This window comes from Hemiscyllium ocellatum, chromosome 7, assembly GCF_020745735.1.
Source record: "Hemiscyllium ocellatum isolate sHemOce1 chromosome 7, sHemOce1.pat.X.cur, whole genome shotgun sequence".
Taxonomy (NCBI): Eukaryota; Metazoa; Chordata; class Chondrichthyes; order Orectolobiformes; family Hemiscylliidae; genus Hemiscyllium; species Hemiscyllium ocellatum.
Window position 1 is genome coordinate 67679549 of NC_083407.1, and position 21995 is coordinate 67701543.

General features: G+C 41.9%; 1 protein-coding gene across 2 annotated transcripts in view; it reads left to right on the forward strand.

Moving 5' to 3' along the window:
* The window catches only part of LOC132817481 (juxtaposed with another zinc finger protein 1-like), a 149450-nt gene that overhangs the window by 68416 nt on the left and 59039 nt on the right, over window positions 1-21995 (forward strand). For both annotated transcript variants that reach the window (XM_060827939.1, XM_060827938.1), the window contains exon 2: window positions 8679-8751. In XM_060827939.1, coding sequence (XP_060683922.1) covers window positions 8679-8751 — 73 coding nt within the window. The remainder of the gene's footprint in view (window positions 1-8678; window positions 8752-21995) is intronic.

Sequence of the window (21995 nt, forward strand, 5' to 3'; positions counted from 1 at the left end):
TTTTGAGTCTGATGATGCTACATCATGTTGTTAGCAGCTAGGAAAAGGTGGTATTTATGTGGAAGCCAATGTTGTTGGGTAGGGCAGAGAAGATAAGCAGATAGGTGGAGATAGAGCCCAGAGAGAGGGTGACATATGAAAGGGGTAGGTGAACAAAGAGATTATGGATTGAGGGTGAGGACATAAGATAAGCTGAATAAATGATCATAAAAGCTAAGAGTAAGGGAAAATGGGTGAACTGTACTGAATGCAACTGGTATGATGTGATAACAGACCTGGCAATACATGACAATGATTGACTGTACTAAAAACACGCCATATCATAACAGGACTGGGTGTGGGGTGGGTAAACAGACATTACTGGAAAAACTCAGCAAATCTGGCAGCATCTATGGAGAGAAATCAAAATTAAACTTTTGGGTCCAGTGACCCTTCCACAGAAACTCACTGAACCTAAAATGTTAACTCCGATTTCTCTTCACATATGTTTCCAGACTTGCTAAGCTTTTCCATCAATTTCTGTTTTTATTTCTGATTTCCAGCACCTCCAGTTCTTTGATTGTTATTTTCTAAGTTTATTGAACTCCGTTTTGAGTCCTAGAGGCTGCAGGATCCCCAAGGAGAAAATGAGATGCCGTTTTTCAAGTTTGTGACTGCAGCAGGCCTGCAAGGGAAATGTTGACCAACCTGGAGTGTCTAGACCTTGGGTCCTAGACTTCAATAACAACATCTCATCCGCTATGCCACCAATTAGTTAAAAGATAACAGCTTTGTTAAAAACTGTTAATGTAGAGCACTTCAAGCTATTTGTGTTTTTGTTGTTCAATGAAATGACTAATAAGTAAATCTGTGTTGTTTGAGGTCCGAGTGTGTACTCACAGCATCTTAGAGTCCCTATAGTGTGGAAACAGGCCATTTGGCCCAAGATGCCCACACCAAACCTCTGAAGAGTAACCCACCCAGACCCATTCCCCACCCTATATTTACCCATGACTAATACACCTAACCTACACATCCCTGAACACTTTGGCCAATTTAGCGTAGCCAATTCACCCTAACCTGTACATCTTTGGACTGCTTTGTGATGCCTGCTATTTTTTTCAGGAGGCATATATTCCTGGCATGATAAAATCAAAGCAATACAAATGGTTCAAAAAAAGTTAGATCATTTTCCTTTAAAGAGTACTTACGTTTTGTAGAGAAGAAGCAAAACTAGAAACTGCTTTCTGGGCAACATTATATTCAATATTGAACTTTGAGTGATTACTCTCTAAAGCAATAACCAGCCAAACAAATTAATGTTGACTGAGATTGACAGGCCTCATTGTATTGCAAGAATATGATAGAAGGAAACTCCTTATTATAATCTGCATGCTGTAGCAATTCATCTCAAATGTTTCTCCCAAGTAAACTGATTAATAAAAATATCATAGAAATGTCTGTTTCTTCAGATGTGATAAACTGAACCTGGAACCTGAAGTTAAACAAGGAACTGTATAATGATGCAACTTCAAGTTTTTTCTTTACAGGAAACTGTGTTTCAATCTTTCAGCTATCACATTTTAAGAGGCATCCTTAAACATTTAAGGCTTTAAACTGATCTTTTGGTAGTTGGAAAGGAGGGAAGAGAGCAGGAAGAGGAGACAATGATGTAATATATTGAAAAGTAGTCGTCTATTTGCAAAAGGTTTTGACATTTTAGAATGTATGTTTTAACTTGCGACACAGTTATGAAATGTGAACATTTTTTGAAAAAAACTTCCTGTTTTGCCCTCAAAATTATTTACAGAAATTTTTAAGTTACAATTTTGCATGACAACATCCTTTACTAAATCATTAATTGAATTTTTCTTTGCCCAGAATTAGCAGCGCAGATTTTATTCTTCAGAGTTCAGAGTGTGGTGCTGGAAAGGCACAACAGGTCAGGTTTATCAGTTTATCAATGGAAAGGCTACTGGTTACAAGAATAGAGTCCAAGTCCCAATAATCTTCAGATGCAATTCTGATACGTCTAGTGCCAGAAAAAAAACCTCTTTTCAAATTTGTTTCCCCAACCTAGCCAAAGTTGGAAAACCTTTGAACAAACGTTCCGGTTAATCAGTATGACGTTTCGACTAGTATCAGATCGAATATGTTAGATGCCTGGTCACCTAATGTGTGAAGTCTTGTTAGTCCATTTCAGTAAGGAGTTAAGTAGTTCTTAGCTATTTTATTTGTATCTCAAGGATATTAGTAGGATTACAGGTTGTTCTGCTATAACGTACATTTTGTTAACGCAAATTCGCTATAACGCGCTTGATGAATTGGGGATACAGTTTATAAAGCATAAACTTTTAAAACGTGCGTTGGCTGTAATGTAGTTACATTGCTAACAGTTCAAGCGTTGTTTCTAAAGCGCGATTTTTCTATAGCATGGGGTTGCACAAGAATGCAACCAATGCATTATAGAAGAACTACCTGTACTAATTTCTGTGTAATCCTTCATGTGGGCTGTACTTTTAGGACAAGGGCTGGTTGTCTTCATGAGTAACAAGCTGGCTGCCATACTTGCTGGTTTTCCAAGACCATTTCTGATGTTGAGTGTGTAGTGCTGGAAAGGCACAACAGGTCAGGTAGCATCCGAGTAGAAGTAGAATCAACGTTTCGGGCATAGGCCCTTCATCAGAAATTCCTAATGAAGGGTTTAAGTCCGAAATGTCGATTCTCCTGCTCCTCGGATGCTACCTAACCTGTTGTGCCTTTCCAGCACTACACTCTTGACTCTGAGCTCCAGCATCTGCAGTCCTCACTTTGTCCATTCCTGTGTTGGCCAATTTCACTGGGAAACCAGGACATCAATCCTACTCATTCCATTATGATCCATTACAAAGGCAAAACAAGATTCTTCAAGAGTCACTTGTTAAGGGATTGTTGTGGTTTTCATAGGGCACAAATGCTGTGTTCACTGTCTGGGAAAGACCAGCTACACAAAGATTGCAGTAAGTCAATCCTTGCGACCCACCCCCTGCCCCCTTAGAGGATTAACTGAGACTGATAAAGGGGTGAACAGTGCAAAATGCAACTCACCCAATGAGAAATAGGCATCATCCGCTCAGCGCAAAGGATTAGGAGAGTGGACAGTTGACTCCTAAGCACGAAAGGATGTTGTCACACTCGAGCTTCATCTTCCACAGAGACCCAGGGAGGTTGTCCATTTAGAACAGAATCTACTAGTGAACACAGAGCTACCTGGAGATATTTGAGGCCCAGTAGTACAGGAGACTGTGGCAATCCATGCAGATTTGACACAGAACTTCTTTGTTTCCTGCTTCTTCCAAGGACAGGCTGTGGGCCGTGGTAGCATTTCACAAATGGCTGCACAGCCTTGACTGTCCAGGTGACATTTGCCTTATTTTCCAGAGCAGGGCAGTACATCAACATGAGTGGGACCTCCCAGGCTAAAAGGGCATTTCTTTTCATCCCTGTCATCACTGAATTCCACCAGTTGTAGGGGATCATTATTGTCCAATGACTGGCTTAAGTACATCAACAGGAAGAGCTCCTACTCCCTCAATGACCAAAAGAAGAGCTTTCTTCATATGTGGGCTTGACTTCCTGGCAGACCACCTTCACATTTAGGCTGCCACAATTGTTTACTCAATTGCCCCAAAATTATATAGAAAAATTCTAAGGGACGAGGGATATCACTTGAAGACCCCTTCACAAGAATCTGAGAAACAGGCACACAAGTGATTTGACCAGAGCCAATATCTCAACTGACTATCAGGCTTCTAAGATGTATCTTCAGTTCCTGCACTGGTCAGGTAGCTGCTTCATTAAAAATCTTGCACAATGTGACAGTCTGCTATGTTGTCCTTAGTATATATGACCCTTCAGGGATATGAACCCTGAAAACTACAAAGTCTTTGAAAGACACAGCTCATCATTGTGTTGGAGAAAGAAGAAACAGAGCCCTAGTTCCAGCTGCCCCGGGAGGTGGCCAGGCCTGGGCACAAGACATGAAGGTCTCATTGAGTTGTCACATTTCAGGAATCATTTGATTGAGGCATGTTTCACCTGAGTCTCCTGGAACCACAGTTCTGGAGTTCAGTCTGAGCTGTCTATGTTAATGTGCCCAGTGAAGATGCAGCCTGAATGTGTCCACTCTTATCACCAATGAAGGATTCACATGTGCCCAACTGTTTCACTTTACTCTCCTTCATCACCTCATGCCAGTTTCATTGCTTCACCATTAGTAATGGAGGCTCAAACAACTAACTTCAAGTGTCATTATTTACGTTGTACTTACAAAGCACAATATTGCACAGTCATAAAGAGAAGACTTCAGTGGCCCATGTGTGCTGTGGGCTCTGCTCTTGGCCCTTTATAAGTGATTCTCTCCTTCTGGCCTCAAAATAGTTGGAGACTACCTGCTGATTTGTCTCTGTGTTTGAGATACGCACTGCTGCACTGGAGCACTGCAAGGCTACCTGCCGCACAGATATTCCTACTATCAAAGGACGAAAGGAAGCCAAAGCTCATGACATAACTCTGTGAGGATGGCACGCTCAGTGGTCAGCAATGTTTCCTCACAGCACTGGGAACCCAGATTTGATTCCATCCTCAGACAGCTGTCTGTGTGGAGTTTGCACATTTTCCCCATGTCTACGTGCGTTTCCTTCCAGTGCTCTAGTCTCCTCCCACACACCAAAGATGTGCAGATTTGGTGGATTGGCCATGCTAAGTTGCCTATAGTGTCTAGGGATGTGCAGGCTAGGTGGATTGGCCATGGGAAATGCAGGGTTATGAGGATAGGCTGGAGGTCTGCTCTTCGACAGTCAATGCAAATTCAGTGGGCCGAATGGTCTTTTTCTGATCTGTAGAGATTGATTCCTGGGTTGGTGCTGTAGATGGTTGGAAGGAAGCATCAGGTGTAACTGGAATCAGCACATTGACACCATACTGCCTGAGAAACGTGAGATTATGTTTGTTGAGGCTGAGCCAGCTAGAACCTCCTTTCCAGTGACAGTTCAGGCTATGACCAGCTCGGTCCTTCAAGGTGCCCTGTCTACAACTGCCTTTGCCTCTGGAACTTGCTACACTTCAGTATACTGTGTTCCTTACCCAATATCATCCTGTCTAGCCACACGTGAGGACTCACCAAGATGACCATTTTTGTGCTGCTGTACTTCTAGGATATGATCATTCTTTTTTGTGGTGCTACTGCTCTCCTTCGCTTGCTGATAGAGAAAGAAGATGTTACTTTGTCTTCTCCATCTGTGGGAGTTACGGAAAGAGATTGTGAGAATGATCTTCAGAGAGTAGTGCCTTTAGGATTTCCAGTTATTACGAAGAGATATTTTATATGATGGTAGATAAAAATCAAAAGAACATACAGATGCTGTAAATCAGAAGCAAAAATAGAAGTTGCTGGATAAAGTCTGCAGGTCTGGCAATATGTGTGAAGAGAAATCTGAAGGGTGGCACGGTGGCTCAGTGGTTAGCACTGTTGCTTCACAGCACCAGGACCCAGGTTCGATTCCAGCCTCAGGCAACTGTCTGTGTGGAGTTTGCACATTCTCCCCATGTCTGCATGGGTTTCCTCCGGGTGCTCTGGTTTCTTCCCAAGGTCCACAGATGTGCAGGTCAAGTGAATTGGCCATGCTAAATTGTCCATAGTGTTAGGTTTGTTAGTCAGAGGGAAATGGGTCTGGGTGGGTTACTCTTCGGAGGGTCGGTGTGGACTTGTTGGGCCAAAGGGCCTGTTTCCACACTGTAGGGAATCTAATCTTAAAAAAAAAGCAGTGTTAATGTGTCGGATCACTGGATCCAAAACGTTAACTCTGATTTCTCTTCACAGATGCTGCCAGACCTGCTGAGCTTTTCCAGCAACTTCTGTTTTGGTATTATGGGATGGTCCTTTTATTAAATGTTCCTTTTTAACTTAAGGTAAAATTGAGAATTATGGAAGCATTCCATATGCTTTTGTGATATGCATGCCATATGGGAGAAAGCCAAATAAAAATCTAGTGAAATGAAGTGACAGTTTTCACACATTGACACAGTAACTCAGGAAATGGATAGCTGTTTTTACTGCTGTGAATGAAGCAGTGGAAATGTTTTGTGTCAACAGCCAAGCACATATTTATGAAAGTTTGCTTTCTGTTTGGAATTAGATAGAACAGAGAGATTTAAGGAACAAGGCATTTCTGAGGTGGGTTTAGCTGGTGAAAATCAGATCTAAAAGTTACTGTAGTTGAATTGAATGATTTTGGTTGGCACTGGAAGTTTCAACCTCCAGTGGCCAGGAGACCTGAACACGCTGGGGAGCAGGGAGGTACTTTGGAATTTCCTATATTACAGTTGTTTTAGTACTGCTACATATCTCCCAGAAGTGTCGTACTTAACTCAAGTAAGACATTTTGAGATTGTTTTAGTTAGTTAATGTGAAAGAAACTTTTCTTTAGGTTATTGTATTAGTTGCCTGTGCATAATTTATCGAGGAGAAAGTGAGGTCTGCAGATGCTGGAGATCAGAGCTGAAAATGTATTGCTGGAAAAGCGCAGCAGGTCAGGCAGCATCCAAGGAACAGGAAATTCGACGTTTCAGGCATAAGCCCTTCATCAGGAAGGGCTTATGCCCGAAACATCGAATTTCCTGTTCCTTGGATGCTGCCTGACCTGCTGCGCTTTTCCAGCAACACATTTTCAGCTATGCATAATTTATGTTGATTTTAACTTGTTTGTTCTGTAAAAGTCTGATAATGTGAAATGTTGTCCTTTGGTTATTTTTGCTGGTCATTCAGAAATTATTTTTAAAAATTGTTGATCTCTATGGGAATTGTAACAAAATATTACATTTTAAAATATAGCAATCTTGTAAAAACAACAGCTTCACAACATAATGCAAATCAGTATTGTTTTAGAGAGGATGAGGGGTGGTCATTCTGTAACCTGGGCACTCTATTCTCCCATGTTCAGAAGCAAACTGCTCCATGGAGGCTCTTTGGGTGGTGTGTCTGCCAGAGGGTGGAAAAATAGAGGCCCACCCTGATGCTCCAGGTTCATTTACCTCAGAGTACAAAATCATTGAATGATTTGTGGCTCTGGGTGTATGGGTCTTTGGACCACACCCTTTTTGCTGACTGTGTGCCAGTCAGCACATCCTTACCTGCTTTGTCTGGATGGAGCCTTCCCTAGGAAAAGACCCATCTTGCTCTGCCTCACAGCCTCCAGCATCAGATATGTGTCCACATCAGAGAATTGTGAGGGGCTGGCTTGCCCAATTCTCAGCATCTGTTTCTCCTGAGATGTTCTTCTCAATGTATCCTCTGTATTCCTCCAGTCTACAGTAACAGCTTTCAAAATGGCAGTAAATGGCTCAGACCTCCAGTGAAGCCAGTCAGGATGGTGACAAAATTGGCGGGGCCACCGTCCACCTGATGAATATGGAAAGTGTAAACTTTGCCCCAACATGTTTTGCCTAATATTTTTTTTTAATTAGACTTACAGTGTGGAAACAGGCCCTTCGGCCCAACAAGTCCACACCGACCCGCCGAAGCGAAACCCACCCATACCCCTACATTACCCCTTACCTAACACTACGGGCAATTTAGCATGGCCAATTCACCTGACCCGCACATCTTTGGACTGTGGGAGGAAACTGGAGCACCCGGAGGAAACCCACGCAGACACGGGGAGAACGTGCAAACTCCACACAGTCAGTCGCCTGAGTCGGGAATTGAACCCGGGTCTTCAGGCGCTGTGAGGCAGCAGTGCTAACCACTGTGCCACCGTGCCGCCCACAAATATGGACAGAAAATGAAAATCTGAAATCATGTCCCTCTGCACTCCATCATATCCATTTCAATCAATGTATTTACTGCTGCTGATTTACTGCCAAACCTGTCTCCATGCCAATTGTGAGGTATTCTCCGTAAAACGGGGTTGGGGGAAGTCAATTATTGCTTCCTCCAAGCCTAGACTTCAGTAAGGCGTTCGACAAGGTTCCCCGTGGGTTATAGAGGTTTACAAAATTATGAGGGGCATGGATAGAGTAAATAGGCACAGTCTGGGGTGAGGGAGTCCAGAACTAGAGGGCATAGGTTTAGGGTGAGAGGGGAAAGATATAAAAGAGACCTAAGGGGCAACTTTTTCACGCAGAGGGTGGTGCATGTATGGAATGAGCTGCCAGAGGATGTGGTGGAGGCTGGTACAGTTGCAACATTTAAAAGGCATTTGGATGGGTATATGAATAGGAAGGGTTTGGAGGGATATTGGCCGGGTGTTGGCAGGTGGGACTAAATTGGATTGGGATATCTAGTCGGCATGGACAGTTGGACCGAAGGGTCTGTTTCCATGCTGTACATATCTATGACTCTATGAGGTACAACTCTTGCCTACTGCAATATAGGAGTATTGAGTACCTATTAGAAGGCTCATTCAGAAGTTGCATAATATGGGCCTCAGTTAAAGATTGTGAGGATTTTAAAGGATGACTTCACTGCCCTCTTATTTACATCGAAAAATGAGAAGTAATGAGGCAGGTATTTTCTCCATTGAGTTGACTTTATTGTGTGCTGTGAAATTCCCGTGAAATAAATCTGATATTTCAGTTCATGGCAAATATTTAATAGCTGCTTTTAAAATTATATAACAGTAAGATTCTTGTTAATTAATTCTGGTATGTTCTTTTGACAGAAAATGATCCGAAGGTTTTGGAACGGCAGGAACAGCAGCAACCATCATATATCGCACTAAGTTATATCAATAGGTATAAACACTTTTCATATTTTACCCTAAAACAAAATTTTGAATCTGAGCTTAGAATAAATTATGTTTCATAAAATGTCTTTTATCAATTATTTCAAATGCTTTTTGAGTGTACTTGAAGAGCCAACTCATTTCTTTGCCTGTAATAGCTTGTTTCTTTCTAAAATATGTAAATAATAATATGTAGTTGTTTTGTTAAATACTAATACATTGTTTTCAGCATGTTTTATTGAAAATGTAGGTACTGAGCCATCCATTCATAATAGTTTTTATGTTGTATTTGCTAACGGATAGCCTATTTCTTTGTAGATTTTATCGACCTCTGCTTCACTGTGTCCAGTATCTCTATCCTGCTAGTAATGTATCTAGAGACAAAAACAGAAATTGCTGGAAAAGCTTAGCAGGTCTGGCAGCATCTGTGGAGAGAAATCAGCGTTAACGTTTCGGGAAGAGTGACCCTTCCTCAGTAATATATCTAACTTGGAGACAAATGATATTTTTGTGGGGAGAAGATGATGATATCTATTATTTTCTTATTTGACCAACTAAACAACTGAAGAGCATACTACATTGTAATTAAATCAGAGGCTTGAAAGAAAGCTAAAGATTGAAGACTGCTATACCAGAAAACAAGTCACATAGTGCAACTCTGTTTTGCAGAAAGCATTGAAAAGTTGGGATATTTTCCCATCAGTTCATTCTTTTTAAACAAGTAGGTACAGTGATGTTTAGTTTTCACATGTAATTTGGAAGAGCATATTGTTTCATGTGTGCAATGCAAAATGTAACTTGATCAATCCACTTGCATCTTTCTGCTTATTTTTCAAAATTCTAGTTGCTGCAGATGATATTTATCTCCAGATTGTGTTCTGAATATTAAGCCTTCTCTAAAGCCCCTCTAATGGCATTCTTAAACTGGGAGTTAACAAGCCTGCAAGAATTATCAGATACGATTCATGTTAATAAGCTGAGAAGAGAAGATGGTGTAGTGGTAATGTTACAGGACTAATATTCCAGAGGCTCAAGCTAAATACTCTTGGGGCAAGGGTTTAAATCCCACAACAATTAATTAAATTTAGAATTGAAAGCTAGTAATGATACGTTGACCATGAAACTATCATTGATTATTATAAAAATACATCTGGTTGACTAATATACGTTTTAGGGAAGGAAATCTGATTGGACACTACCCTTGCACTACATTGCCTGCACCCCTCTTAGGAACTCAGCTCTTCATATTTTCTAATCAACCTGTTCAGAGATAGCATTACATACCTCTGGAGCAACTGGGACTTGAACCTAGGCCTCCTAGTCCAGAGATAGCAGTGCTACCACAACACCGCAAGAACCCTCTCCAAGAACTGAGCTCTTAAATACAAATGAGTATCACTGGCTCTCAGTCAACTCTGGACCTGTCCTGATTGACCTTTAAAAGGATCTGTGCTTTAACATGATCCAGTGACAGCTGAACCTAGATTTCACGTACACAGTTCTCTGAAGGTGGTAGGACATATTGAGATTACAATGGTAACATATATGGAATCATGGGCTTCTTATACGATTTGATTTGGTTTGATTTATTATTATTATATGTACTTAGATACAGTGAAAAATTTTGTTTTGTGTGCAGTATATGCAGATCATTACCATACAAAGATCATAGGATGAGAGAACAGAGCAAGGAATACAAAGTTATAGCTGCAATGAAAGTACACAAAAAGCAGTATCAACATTAGATTTGAAATTTAAATGGTCTATTCAGAAGTCTAATAACCACGGGAAAGAAGTTGTTCCTAAAACTGTTGGTACGTGTGTTTATGCTTTTGTATTTTCTGCCTGATGGAAGAAGTTGGAAGAGATTATAACCGGGGTGGGAGGGGTCTTTGATGTTGGCTGCCTTGTAGATGGAGTCAATGGATGGAAGGTTGGCTTGCATGATGGACTGGGACTGTGTTCATAACTCTCCATTTCTTATGGTTCTGGGCAAAAGTATTGCTAAACCAAGCCATGGTGCATCCAGATAGAATGCTTTCTATGGTGCATTTATTATTGTTAGTGAGACATGTTGAATTTCCTTAATCTCCTGAGGAAGAAGAGGCATTGTTGTGCCTTCTCAACTGTCCACCAACGTGAGTGAAAGTGAGGACTGCAGATGCTGTTGATTAGAGTCAAGATGTGGTGCTGGAAAAGCACAGCAGGTCAGTCAGCATCCGAGGAGCAGGAGAATTGACGTTTTGGGCAAAAGCCCTTCATCAGGACAAGCTGTGCTTTTCCAGCACCACATTCTTGACATCATCGTGAGTGGTCCAGGGCAGATTGTTGGTGATCCTCACTAACAACCTGGACACTCACAAGCATCTCCTCCTCAGATCTCTTGATGTAGATAGGGGCATGCCCTCCTCCTTGCTTCCTGGTCGATGATCAGCTTGTTAGTTTGCTGATGTTAATGGAGAGATTGTTATCTTTACACCACAACAGTAAGCACTCTATCTCTTTCCTGTATTCTGTCTTATCATTGTTTGATATCCAGCCTACAGTGAACTGGTAGATGGAGTTAGGATGGAATTTGGCCTTTATCGAGAGTACAGAACAGGGTTGAGAATGCAGCCTTGTGGCTACCAGTGTTAAGAGTTGTTGAGCAGGAGGTGCTGTTGCCTATCCTCACTGATTGTGGTTTGTGGGTCAGGAAGTCAAGTATCTAGTTGCAGAGGGTAGAGCAGAGACCTAGGTCTTGGAGTTTAGAGATTAGTTTGGTTAGAATTATAGCATTGAAGGCGGAGCTGTAGGTATTGTGGTATAGAATACAAAATTAGAGAAGGTGTGCTGAACCTTTAGAAAGCATAGTCATGCCACAACTAGAACACAGTTTTTAGTTTTGTCCACCATACTTTCAGAAGAATGTGGACCTGAGAGAGTGCAGTGGAGATTTATCAGAATTGTTCAAAAGCTGAGGGATTTTAACTACAAGATTGGATTGAAAAAGTTGATGCTGTTTTGCTTGGAACAAAGGAAATGCAGGAGACATTGATGGAATTGGATAATATAATGACAGGTTTAAATAATGATTTGGAGATGCCGGTGTTGGACTGGGGTGTACAAAGTTAAAAATCACACAACACCAGGTTATAGTCCAACAGATTTAATTGAAAGCACACTAGCTTTCGGAGCATTGCTCCTTACCTCCCTATCACCTAATGAAGGAGCGATGCTCCGAAAGCTAGTGTGCTTCCAATTAAACCTGTTGGAATATAACCTGGTGTTGTGTGATTTTTAATTAGGTTTAAATAAGACAGACAAAGAAAAGCTGTTCCCATTAGCTGGTTATTAGAAGGCTAGGATCGTAGATTTCAGGTTAAGGCACTGGGGTGAAGAAGACATTTTGTACACAGTAAATGGTAAAGACCTGGAACTGCTGCCTCACAGCGCCAGAGACCTGGGTTCAATTCCCGCCTCAGGCAACTGTCTGTGTGGAGTTTGCACATTCTCCCAGTGTCTGCATGGGTTTCCTCCAGTGCTCCGGATGCCTCCCACAGTCCAAAGATGTGCAGGTTATGTGAATTGGCCAGGCTAAATTGCCCATAGTGTTATGTGAAGGGTTAAATGCAGAGGAATGGGTCTGGGTGGGTTGCTCTTCGGAGGGTCGGTGTCGACTTGTTGGGCTGAAGGGCCTGCTTCCACACTGTAAGTAATCTAATCTAATCTGAAAAAAACTCCTATTTATGAGAATGATGGACCAGAGGCAATTTCAAAACAAAATTTGATAAGCACTTTCGAATAAACTTGCAGGGCTGCAGTAATAAGATGGTGGAATGAGACTCAATGATCTTTTCCACAGAAAACAGGAATGGAGTGGATGAGCTGTGTTGTAATAAATCTGATCTCCCTTCGTCTAGTTCTGGGTGACTGTCATTTCCACATCCCTACATTGTGAGAATTGCAGAAAGAATCTAATAGCTTGTCATACCTCAACCTGTTAGACCTCAACAGACAGCGTCTTAGCTCTCACATTCATAATAATTCTGAATTTCTTCCAGTAAATACATTCAATCATTTCAAAAATGGTAAATTTCAGGGGTAAAGTGTACATGCTGTTGTAACATATGCTGTCTTTCACAAATGACATTGTGAGAATTCTTAATGGTGCATGTTGAATGATCACAAATTTGTCAAGAAATGTAAATTAGAATTTTATAGCCATAAACATTAATCTACAAGTCAACATGTTTCCTTTTAGAGGTGAGTTGCATCCTGAAAATTCATAGCTAGGAAATATTCAAATTCATATGAATGTCTTTTCCAGTCAGCATGAAGCATAGTTATTGCAGACTTTTAATCCTTGTCCAGAAAGCACAAATTCAATCATTGCGACACAAAAGTTGGAATTTATCCTCTCCCTGGAGGTAGTGAGAAAAGGCAATTATTAGACAATTTGACCCTGGAGAGATATTCACTTCCCTGTTGCCACATCAAAAATAAATTCTAGGTGAGAAAGTAAATTGGAGTCTTTCCTGACCAGCTTCGAATTAAAGCACTTAAATGGCCAGTGAATAGCCATTTATGGATATTAATTCACCACTTTCCTGATTACATACCTCCTGGCAAGCCACTAAATTGGCTGATTTCTCCACTGGGGAAACCAAGACAACATGCTTGCCAGGTTTTGCAGGGAGAGTGGGGGGAAATCACTTTGGGGGGAAATTGTTCCAATGTTGGGGAAAACTGTCTGTGGACAGTGGGGTGGCTCTGAAAACCATCCTTTGACCTTGTCTCTGACCCCTCAAATCCTCTATCCCAATGATACCCACTTTGCAGGAGTAAAAAGAAAAAGATCTACCTTCTCGCTGTTGGATGCCCTGAAGACTACTGCAAGACTTTACTGCTGGACTTTCAGACACGGAAGCTGCCAGCCTTTGATTGTCTGGCAGTTTCTGGGTTGAGGGTTGCACTGACAATGACTGTTGAGGCTGAATTACTCACTAATGCTCATTAGTCAACTTTTCAGCTGGTTGGCATGTGATTGGTTGAGATTTATCAGCATAAGGGTAATTAGTTCATGGTCGCCCCCCCCCCCCCCCCCCCCAACTCTTAGTGTCAAAAAAGGGAAAATCGCAGTCCAAGGAGTGCATACATGTGTTAAGTAACAAGTGTTATCATTTTAAGCAAGCTGTTGGAATGTACAGGGTTAATTTTATTGTGTAGAATAATGGGAAACATTAGAGTTTGGTCTTGCAATGTTAAATAGCTTTTCTGTAGTAAAACTTTTTTAAGTTGATGTTCTACTCATATCTGCAAATGTGTTGCTGGTCAAAGCACAGCAGGCCAGGCAGCATCTCAGGAATAGAGAATTCGACGTTTCGAGCATAAGCCCTTCATCAGGAATCATTCCTGATGAAGGGCTTATGCTCGAAACGTCGAATTCTCTATTCCTGAGATGCTGCCTGGCCTGCTGTGCTTTGACCAGCAACACATTTACAGCTGTGATCTCCAGCATCTGCAGACCTCATTTTTTACTCGAAGGTTCTACTCATATCAGCTAGACAAATGTAATATCCATAGTGTTAAAACAGAATTGGTGAAATGTGCAAGAAAGTCACGTTGAATTAGTAAATTGTTTATAAACAATTTTGTAAGACTAACAATATTATATCAGTATTAACTAGTATTGCAAACAATTTAATTTGTTTCTCTCAACCAGTTGATACATTACATTCTATTGAAAGACTGCTGGCTCATTTTTAAAATCCATGACCACGTGTTGTGATCAGAGTAGACTGTCAGGAGTAAGTCATTACCTAGCCCATGTTATTTCCTCCGCACTTCAACTAGTATTTCAAACTGCAGGAGCCTTTCTTTCATCAGCTTAAACTGCGAGTGAACAGTGGCAGCTTTCCAGGTGTACTTTGCAAATTGGGGTTTAAATGTGGAACACATCAAATTAAAATTCGATATTAATTATTTTGTCTTGCTGCAATTCTGAAAAGCTTAAAGCAGCAAGGGTAATCGTCTAATTCATTGTATGTGTCTCAGTGAGCTTAATCATTATGTCAGTTCCCTAATAAAAGGTTATTATAGAAACAAAGATCCCAATTTTACATATGGTAGGCATGGGAGAATTACAGAAACTGGTCTCTAAGGTAGACTTGAGCATTCTTGACAAATGATGCCCATGCTGTGATCAGATACTCAACAAGAAATCTCGTTATTAACTAGGCCTGTATTGTTAATTAGCACTTGGGCTTCAAATTTTAAATCTGGTTTGAGATATATAATTTATCAAAAGCCGTAGCTTGCTGTCAGAATCCCATAATAAGTGTACATTATTGATGAATTGAGATTAAACTAAGATCGAAGAGAAATTGGGCTATAGGTTGAATTTTGAAAGGTCTGATTTCGATGTTTACAGTGCTAATTTGGTATTTTGGAAAATAGCTGCAGTCCCTACATGATGAACAGCTGTGAATTTTCCTTTCAAAAAGACCGCCTTGTTTTGCCTATTCCTGCTGTCGTCCTCCTTTTTCTGCAGTGGTCATCAATTTGCCTCTGAAATTGGGCTGACTTTCTGCATTGAACAGTTTGCTTTACAACTGTTTCCAGAGACAGGTGAAGCAAAAAACGTTACCCATCACAGTTTTGATTTCAAGCTTTTGAAGTTATTGAAAATATGTCACAAAATTAGGATTGCAATTATGTTCCTCAAAAATGACATCCATCTGCTCACAAAGTCGACTGTAAATAAGAGGCATGTACCTGGTGGGGTCCACTGCTTCCTCCAATGCCTTGTGAGTAAGTATTACTTTACTAACCTATCGCCCTCTGAAATGCCTTTCATGGAAATGCCTACTGTGTTAATGCTGAAGTCTCCCATTCACAGAATCTTACAATACAGAATAGGCCCTTCGGCCCATCAAATCTGTACTTCCAAAAATTTAAAAGACTACCATCACTGGTCCCACTTTCCAACACTAGTCCCATAGTCTTGAATATTTTAACACTTCAAGTGCCTTTTTTGGAATATTGCGTGCAATTCTGGTCTCCTTCCTATAGGAAGGATGTTGTGAAACTTGAAAGAGTTCAGAAAAGATCTACAAGGATGTTGCCAGCATTGGAGGATTTGAGCTATAGGGAGAGGCTAAATAGGCTGGGGCTGTTTTCCCTGGAGAATTAGAGGCTTAGGTGTGACCTTCTTGAGGTTTATAAAAACATGAGGGGCATGGATAGGAGAAATAGAGGTAAAAGATGTCCCTTATCTTTTCCTTGGGGTGTGGGAGTCATGGACTCAAGAGCATAGATTTAGGGTGAGAGGGTAAGCGATAAAAAGGACCTAAAGGTCTACTTTTTCACATAGAGGATGGTGTGTATATGAACTGTCAGAGGAAGTGGTGGAGGCTGGTACAATTACAACATTTAATAGGCATCTGGATGGGATATGAACAGGAAGGGTTTAGAGAGATATGGGCCAAGTGCTGGCAAATGGATCTAGATAAGGTTAGGAGAGCTGGTCGGCATGGACGAGTTGGACCGAAGGGTCTGTTTCTGCGCTGTACGTCTCTATGACTCCGTGCTCATTCCAAGTACTTTTAAAACATTTGAGATTACCAACCACAACTACTCTTCCAAGCTGTGCATTTTAGGCTCCCACCCACTCTGGGTGAAAAAGATTTTCCTCAAATCTACTCTAAACATCCTGCCTTTCACTTTAAAATTATGCCACCTTGCTATTGACCTTTCAACTAAGGGGAACAAACTTCTTTCTATTTGCTCTGTCCGTGTTCCTCATAATTGTATACACCTCAATCAGATCCCCTCAATCTTCACTGAAGTTATCCAGCCTCTCTTCCTAGCTAAACCGCTCCATCCAGGCAACATCCTGATGAATCTTCTTTGCACCCCTTCCAGAGCAATTGCACCCTTCTTACAGTGTGGTGACCAGAACCGCACATAGTAGTCCAGCTGTGGCCTAACCAAAGTTATGTACTGCTTCAACAAAACTGCATTGATCTTTGAATCTGTACCATGCCTGATAAGGTCAAGCTTACTGTATGTCTTCCTAACTACTATATTAACTACCTGAAGGAGGGAAATAACGACATTAACCAGTCCACGGAGAAAGGGGTACAAGAGGCGTGTAGCTATCTTCCAATGAGTGAAGGTAGGGCAGGAAATGTATTTGCATAACTTAAGAAACCATCCTTGTACATCTGCCATCTCCTGTAGGCAGGTCTGCAGCCTTAAAGCTTGGGATGCAGTGCTACGGGGCCTGATGATCACAGCAGAACCACAGTGTCTTAATACCAGCTCCTTTCATAGATCAGTTGGAGTTTTATGTAGCGTCTCCCAATCAGAAGGCCACACTGTGTTTGTGAAATTACTCATGCCCTTTACAGAAAAGTAATTGTCCGGTTCACCATGGAGACGGAGAGCCAAGCTGCCTGAGCTGTGGGGTTTGTAGCTATTGCCAGTTCCTTGAGGTTCAAGGAGTTATTGAGTACACCCATGTGGTGCTGCAACTCCCGAACAGGAAGAGATTTCAATCCCTCAATGTCCAGTTACTTTGGAACCACAAGCAACAATTCCTGCAGGTGTGTGCCCACTATTCAGGGAGCTGCCATGTCACTTATATTCTGTATGACCCCACCCCCCACCCCCCACCCCCGGCACCACCATATCATCTCCAGGGCTGGCTTGTGAACGATAAGGAGTACCCCCAGAAAAGATGGCAAATGACCCAGTGTGAAACTGTCAGACTGATGCTCTAAAGCTGCAATATCAATCCACCAGGACAATCATTGATCAGACTGTTGGTCCCTTGAAGATGTGGTTCCACTGCCTGAACCACTCAGAAGGAGCACACCATTGGTTACTGGGCAGGATCCCCAGTAGAATCTTTATTGGCTGTGACCTGCACGAACCCATCTCAATGATAGAAACCTTTGATTGCGAGGGACATATAACTCTCACGGGGAAGTAGTGGGCCTGCACCAGGCTGATTGACTCGAGCAACACAAACATTGAACCTATTGTGAAACTTGAAAAGGTTCAGAAAAGATTTACAAGGATGTTGCCAGAGTTGGAGGATTTCAGCTAAGGAAGAGGTTGAGTAGGCTGGGGCTGTTTTACCTGGAGTGTCGAAAGCTGAGGGGTTTATAAAATCATGAGGAGCATGGTTAGGATAAATAGACAAAGTCTTTTCCCTGGGGTGGGAGAGTCCAGAACTAGAGGGCATAGGTTTAGGGTGAGAAGGGCAAGACATAAAAGAGACCTAAGGGGCAACTTTTTCACGCAGAGGGTGGTACGTGTATGGAATGAGCTGCCAGAGGAAGTGGTGGAGGATGGTACAATTGAACATTTAAAAGACATCTGGATGGGTATATCAATAGGAAGGGTTTGGAAGGATATGGGCTGGGTGCTGGCAAGTGGGACTAGATTAGGTTAGGATATCTCATTGGCATGGATGAGTTGTACTGAAGGGTCTGTTTCTGTGCTGTACATCTTTATGACTAGATGAAGCTTAGATTGCTGATTTCCAGAGGGTTTTCTACTTGCAGGTGGGACCTGTGCCTGCAAGTGTCGGTGCTAAGCAGTCTTCACAGCCCTGCAGCTGAAGAACATGTTCACGGGGCTCATTGTCTCTCAAGGTATTCCAAAAGGGAACACAAAACTGTTATTTACATAGAAGTGATTTACAAAATGTTCACATTCATGTACCCAAAGTGAATGCGATTTTCTTTCATCCCATGTTTCCTTGCACTACGTCTGGATGATCCCTTAGCAGCAGTGAGCTGCTGGAAGCCTGCTAACTGCTTTGTTAACATGCCACTAAAAGCTTTAGTGTTGTCCTTTTGTGAGCCTGGACATAGCCGCTCCCACTCTACTTGTGGGTATCCTGCACAAGTGCACTCCAATCTGCTTGGGTTCCTGGCAGAGGTGAGTTGGTGGATTCTGAATGGACAATTCTTGGTTGCCTCTCTGTTGGTACACAATGGACATCTCGCAGCCCTTGATGGGATGTAGCAACTGGAGGGAAGGTCATTTGGTCCCCTTTCACAGAACCAATTGATGAAAGCACCTACAGCTCAAACAACAGAGTGCAAGTCTGAGTGCATATCTGACAGCTACTGAAGGTTGTGCTAAACCTTGCTGTCTGTTGAGACAGCCATGTGGTGGCACACCAGAGACGCAGATCAGACAGGATATGAGCAGACTCCTCTGCCCTTCACTTCAGTCTGTACAAGGTTTCTGACACCTCTACAGCACGTTCCACTGCTTTTCTCTACATTTCCATTGATTCATTAATGACCGAATTTGGCTGGAACCTCCTCATCTGTGCTGGCCTCAGCATGAGCCTGATCTCTAGCAACCACCCAAGTTTCAGAGAGCTTGGCCATTTCTTTCTTCTCCAGCTAAAGGCCTGTGTCAGTGCTATGCTCACCAGAATGTGACCCTCAACCTATTCTAGATAAACATTATTCACTAAGGTGGGATTCTCTGCTTTGGTGGATAGCATGCTGGCAGTGATTCCTCGGAGGGTCAGCTGCTCCTCAGAAGTGGACTTTACAGAGCATGGAGAGAGGTTCGGGGGAATGGGGATCTTCCTCATCCTCATTGGCTCTGTGGGTGTGATCCAGAAGCTGGAGGAAAAGTCTTTAAAGGTGTGTTAATATTGGAATGAGCCACCTTACCAAAGTGTGCAATAGAACTTTGATGCTTTACCTGCAGATGTGAGAAACTGTGCAACTTTCCTTACAAGATGGCTGGACATAGCCAATCTTCCCTTTTACATAGATCTGCTGCCCATACTTCTTGAATGTGTGAGGATTTGGAAGTTGGTACCAAAATAGCAAATATGCATGGAGGATCCAGTAAATGCAGGAATGCTACCATGCTAGGGAGAGGGGGAATAGCCACTGGCAACTTCAAGCATTCTTGAAATGTGCAAGATGAGGGACAGGAGGTAAGATCCATGGATTGGCCAAGTGAGGTAAAGGTGTGGTAAGCTTTAAAGCCCAAAGTCAAGTTCTGAAAGTGAACTTGGCCCCAGAAAAATATGATAAACTTGAGAAAAGGGTAATGCATAGGGAGAGAGATCTAGCAGTAGTTATCCAGAATGCAACACAAGGTTGTGCGGAGGTCATAATTTAATAAGAGCAAGGACTATGGAATGGATTCAGAATATCATGCAAAGTAGAAGCCCTAATGATTGAGAAGTTTTAGTGGCTCCAAACAAATTAGAGCATAAATTGATAAAGGATGTTGAACACAAAAATTGGAAATCTGTACAGTTTGGTGTATGCATTGAGGTACTAGATAGGGAACAGCCAGCTTTCTTATACAATTGGCTGTGTACAGACAGGTTGTTTCCTGATGGGACACATAGTGCTAAAGTCAAGAGTGTCTTGGGTTTCAAAAAAGAATAAACTTGGTGATCAAGATGTTACAATGGCTTCCCCTACTGCAGGATGAGTGCTCCTAAAGACCTTAGTTCCTTTCACAACATACTCCTGAAAATGAAAGCTAATCAAAACTATATTTTTGCAGGGCGAAAAGCTTCTAATGAGAATATTTTGAAACCACCTGAAAAGTAGGTGATACTGAAGGGAAGCTATGAAAATTAAACAAATGTCTTTATGGTTTGAATGATGTAGTGAGAGTGCTTGGCATCTTGCTGGAAGTAAGTTGCTTCAAGCAGATTCAGCAATGTTCCACTGCTACCACAAAAAGAAAATTACAGGCACCTTTATGATGCACATCAGTGATTTTCTGTGAGGAGGTTTGATAAAATTTGAGTGGTGTGATAGATCAAACAAAAAGAAAAGAATCTAAGATTGGAAGTCAGCATTTATATACAAAGGGCTAAAAATTAACCAGAATGAGTTAGAAGTAATTTTGGATGAGCAGTCTTTTAAACTATTAATTACATTCTGATAAATCAGGCCAGGTCCTTGCAGAAAGATGATTTTCCAGGGAGGAATCAGACCAGTTGTGAAGTTTGAACAACCCATTGTGGGTTCAGACTAGACCTGATAGAAGCTATGATGCATTGGAACTGAAGCATGCTGTTATTGAGGAAGTCTTGAAAGTGAATAAAATATTAAAGAAATGAATTTGTGAAAGCACACTCAATTTTCAAGCCTTGTGTGACGTAGAATAATAGGAAACAGGAGCAGGAGTAACCCATTTACGCCTTCAAAACTACTCTGCCATTCTTGGCCAATCATCCAACCCAATAACTTGTTCCTGCTTTTTTGCCTCATCCTTTGATCCTTTTAGCCCCAAGTGCTAGATACAATTCATTCTTGAAATCATACAATTTTTGGCCTCAACTGCATTCTGTGGTAGTGAATTCCGTATACCCCACCACAGTCTGGGTGAAGAAATTTATCCTCATCTCAGTCCTAAATGGTTTAGACCGGTGAGCCCTGGTGCAGGAAACCACGTCCACCACTGCCCCCCCCCCAACCAAAAGCTCCTGCATCAGCCGCTGTCACCATGACCATTGGGAACTCTTCCCCACCTTTCTACATATGCCCGACCTAATACTATTAGAATTTTATAGATTTCAAAGAGATCCCTCCTCACTTTTCTGAACTCCAGCAAATATAATCCTAGCCAATTCAACCTTTCCTTCAACGTCAGTCCTGCTATCCCAAGGTGATATGAAATTTATCTTTGTTCAGAGTTGTTTGAATGACTTTCACAGTTTTATTTCCCCTCTTTTGAAGATTTTATTTATATAAAGGGTGAACATGTTGAACTGGTTGAGGAACGGAGCAGTAAGATTGAGTAGCCAATAATTTCTCGGCAAGGTACTCAATTAATATTTTTCCTCTCTGTTTACTGTGGAGAAAGACATGAAGACTTAGGAACTTGGGGATGTTAATGATCATACCTTGAGGACATTCCATATCACAGTCGAGAGGTATTGGATGCAAGAGGCTAGAGAAGAAATTGTGGAGGCCCTGGCTGATATTTTTGCATCATCGTTAGCCTCAGGTGAGGTCCTGAAAGATTGAAGGGTAGTGAATGTTGTGCCCTTATTCAAGATTAGATTACTTACAGTGTGGAAACAGGCCCTTCGGCCCAACAAGTCCACACTGACCCGCTGGGAATTGAACCCGGGTCTCTGGCGCTGTGAGACAGCAATGCTAACCACTGTGCCACCATGCTGCCCAAGAAGGGCTGCAAAGAAAACCATGAGAATTGTAGACCGGTAAGCCTAACATCTGTGGTAGGTAAGTTCCTTGAGAA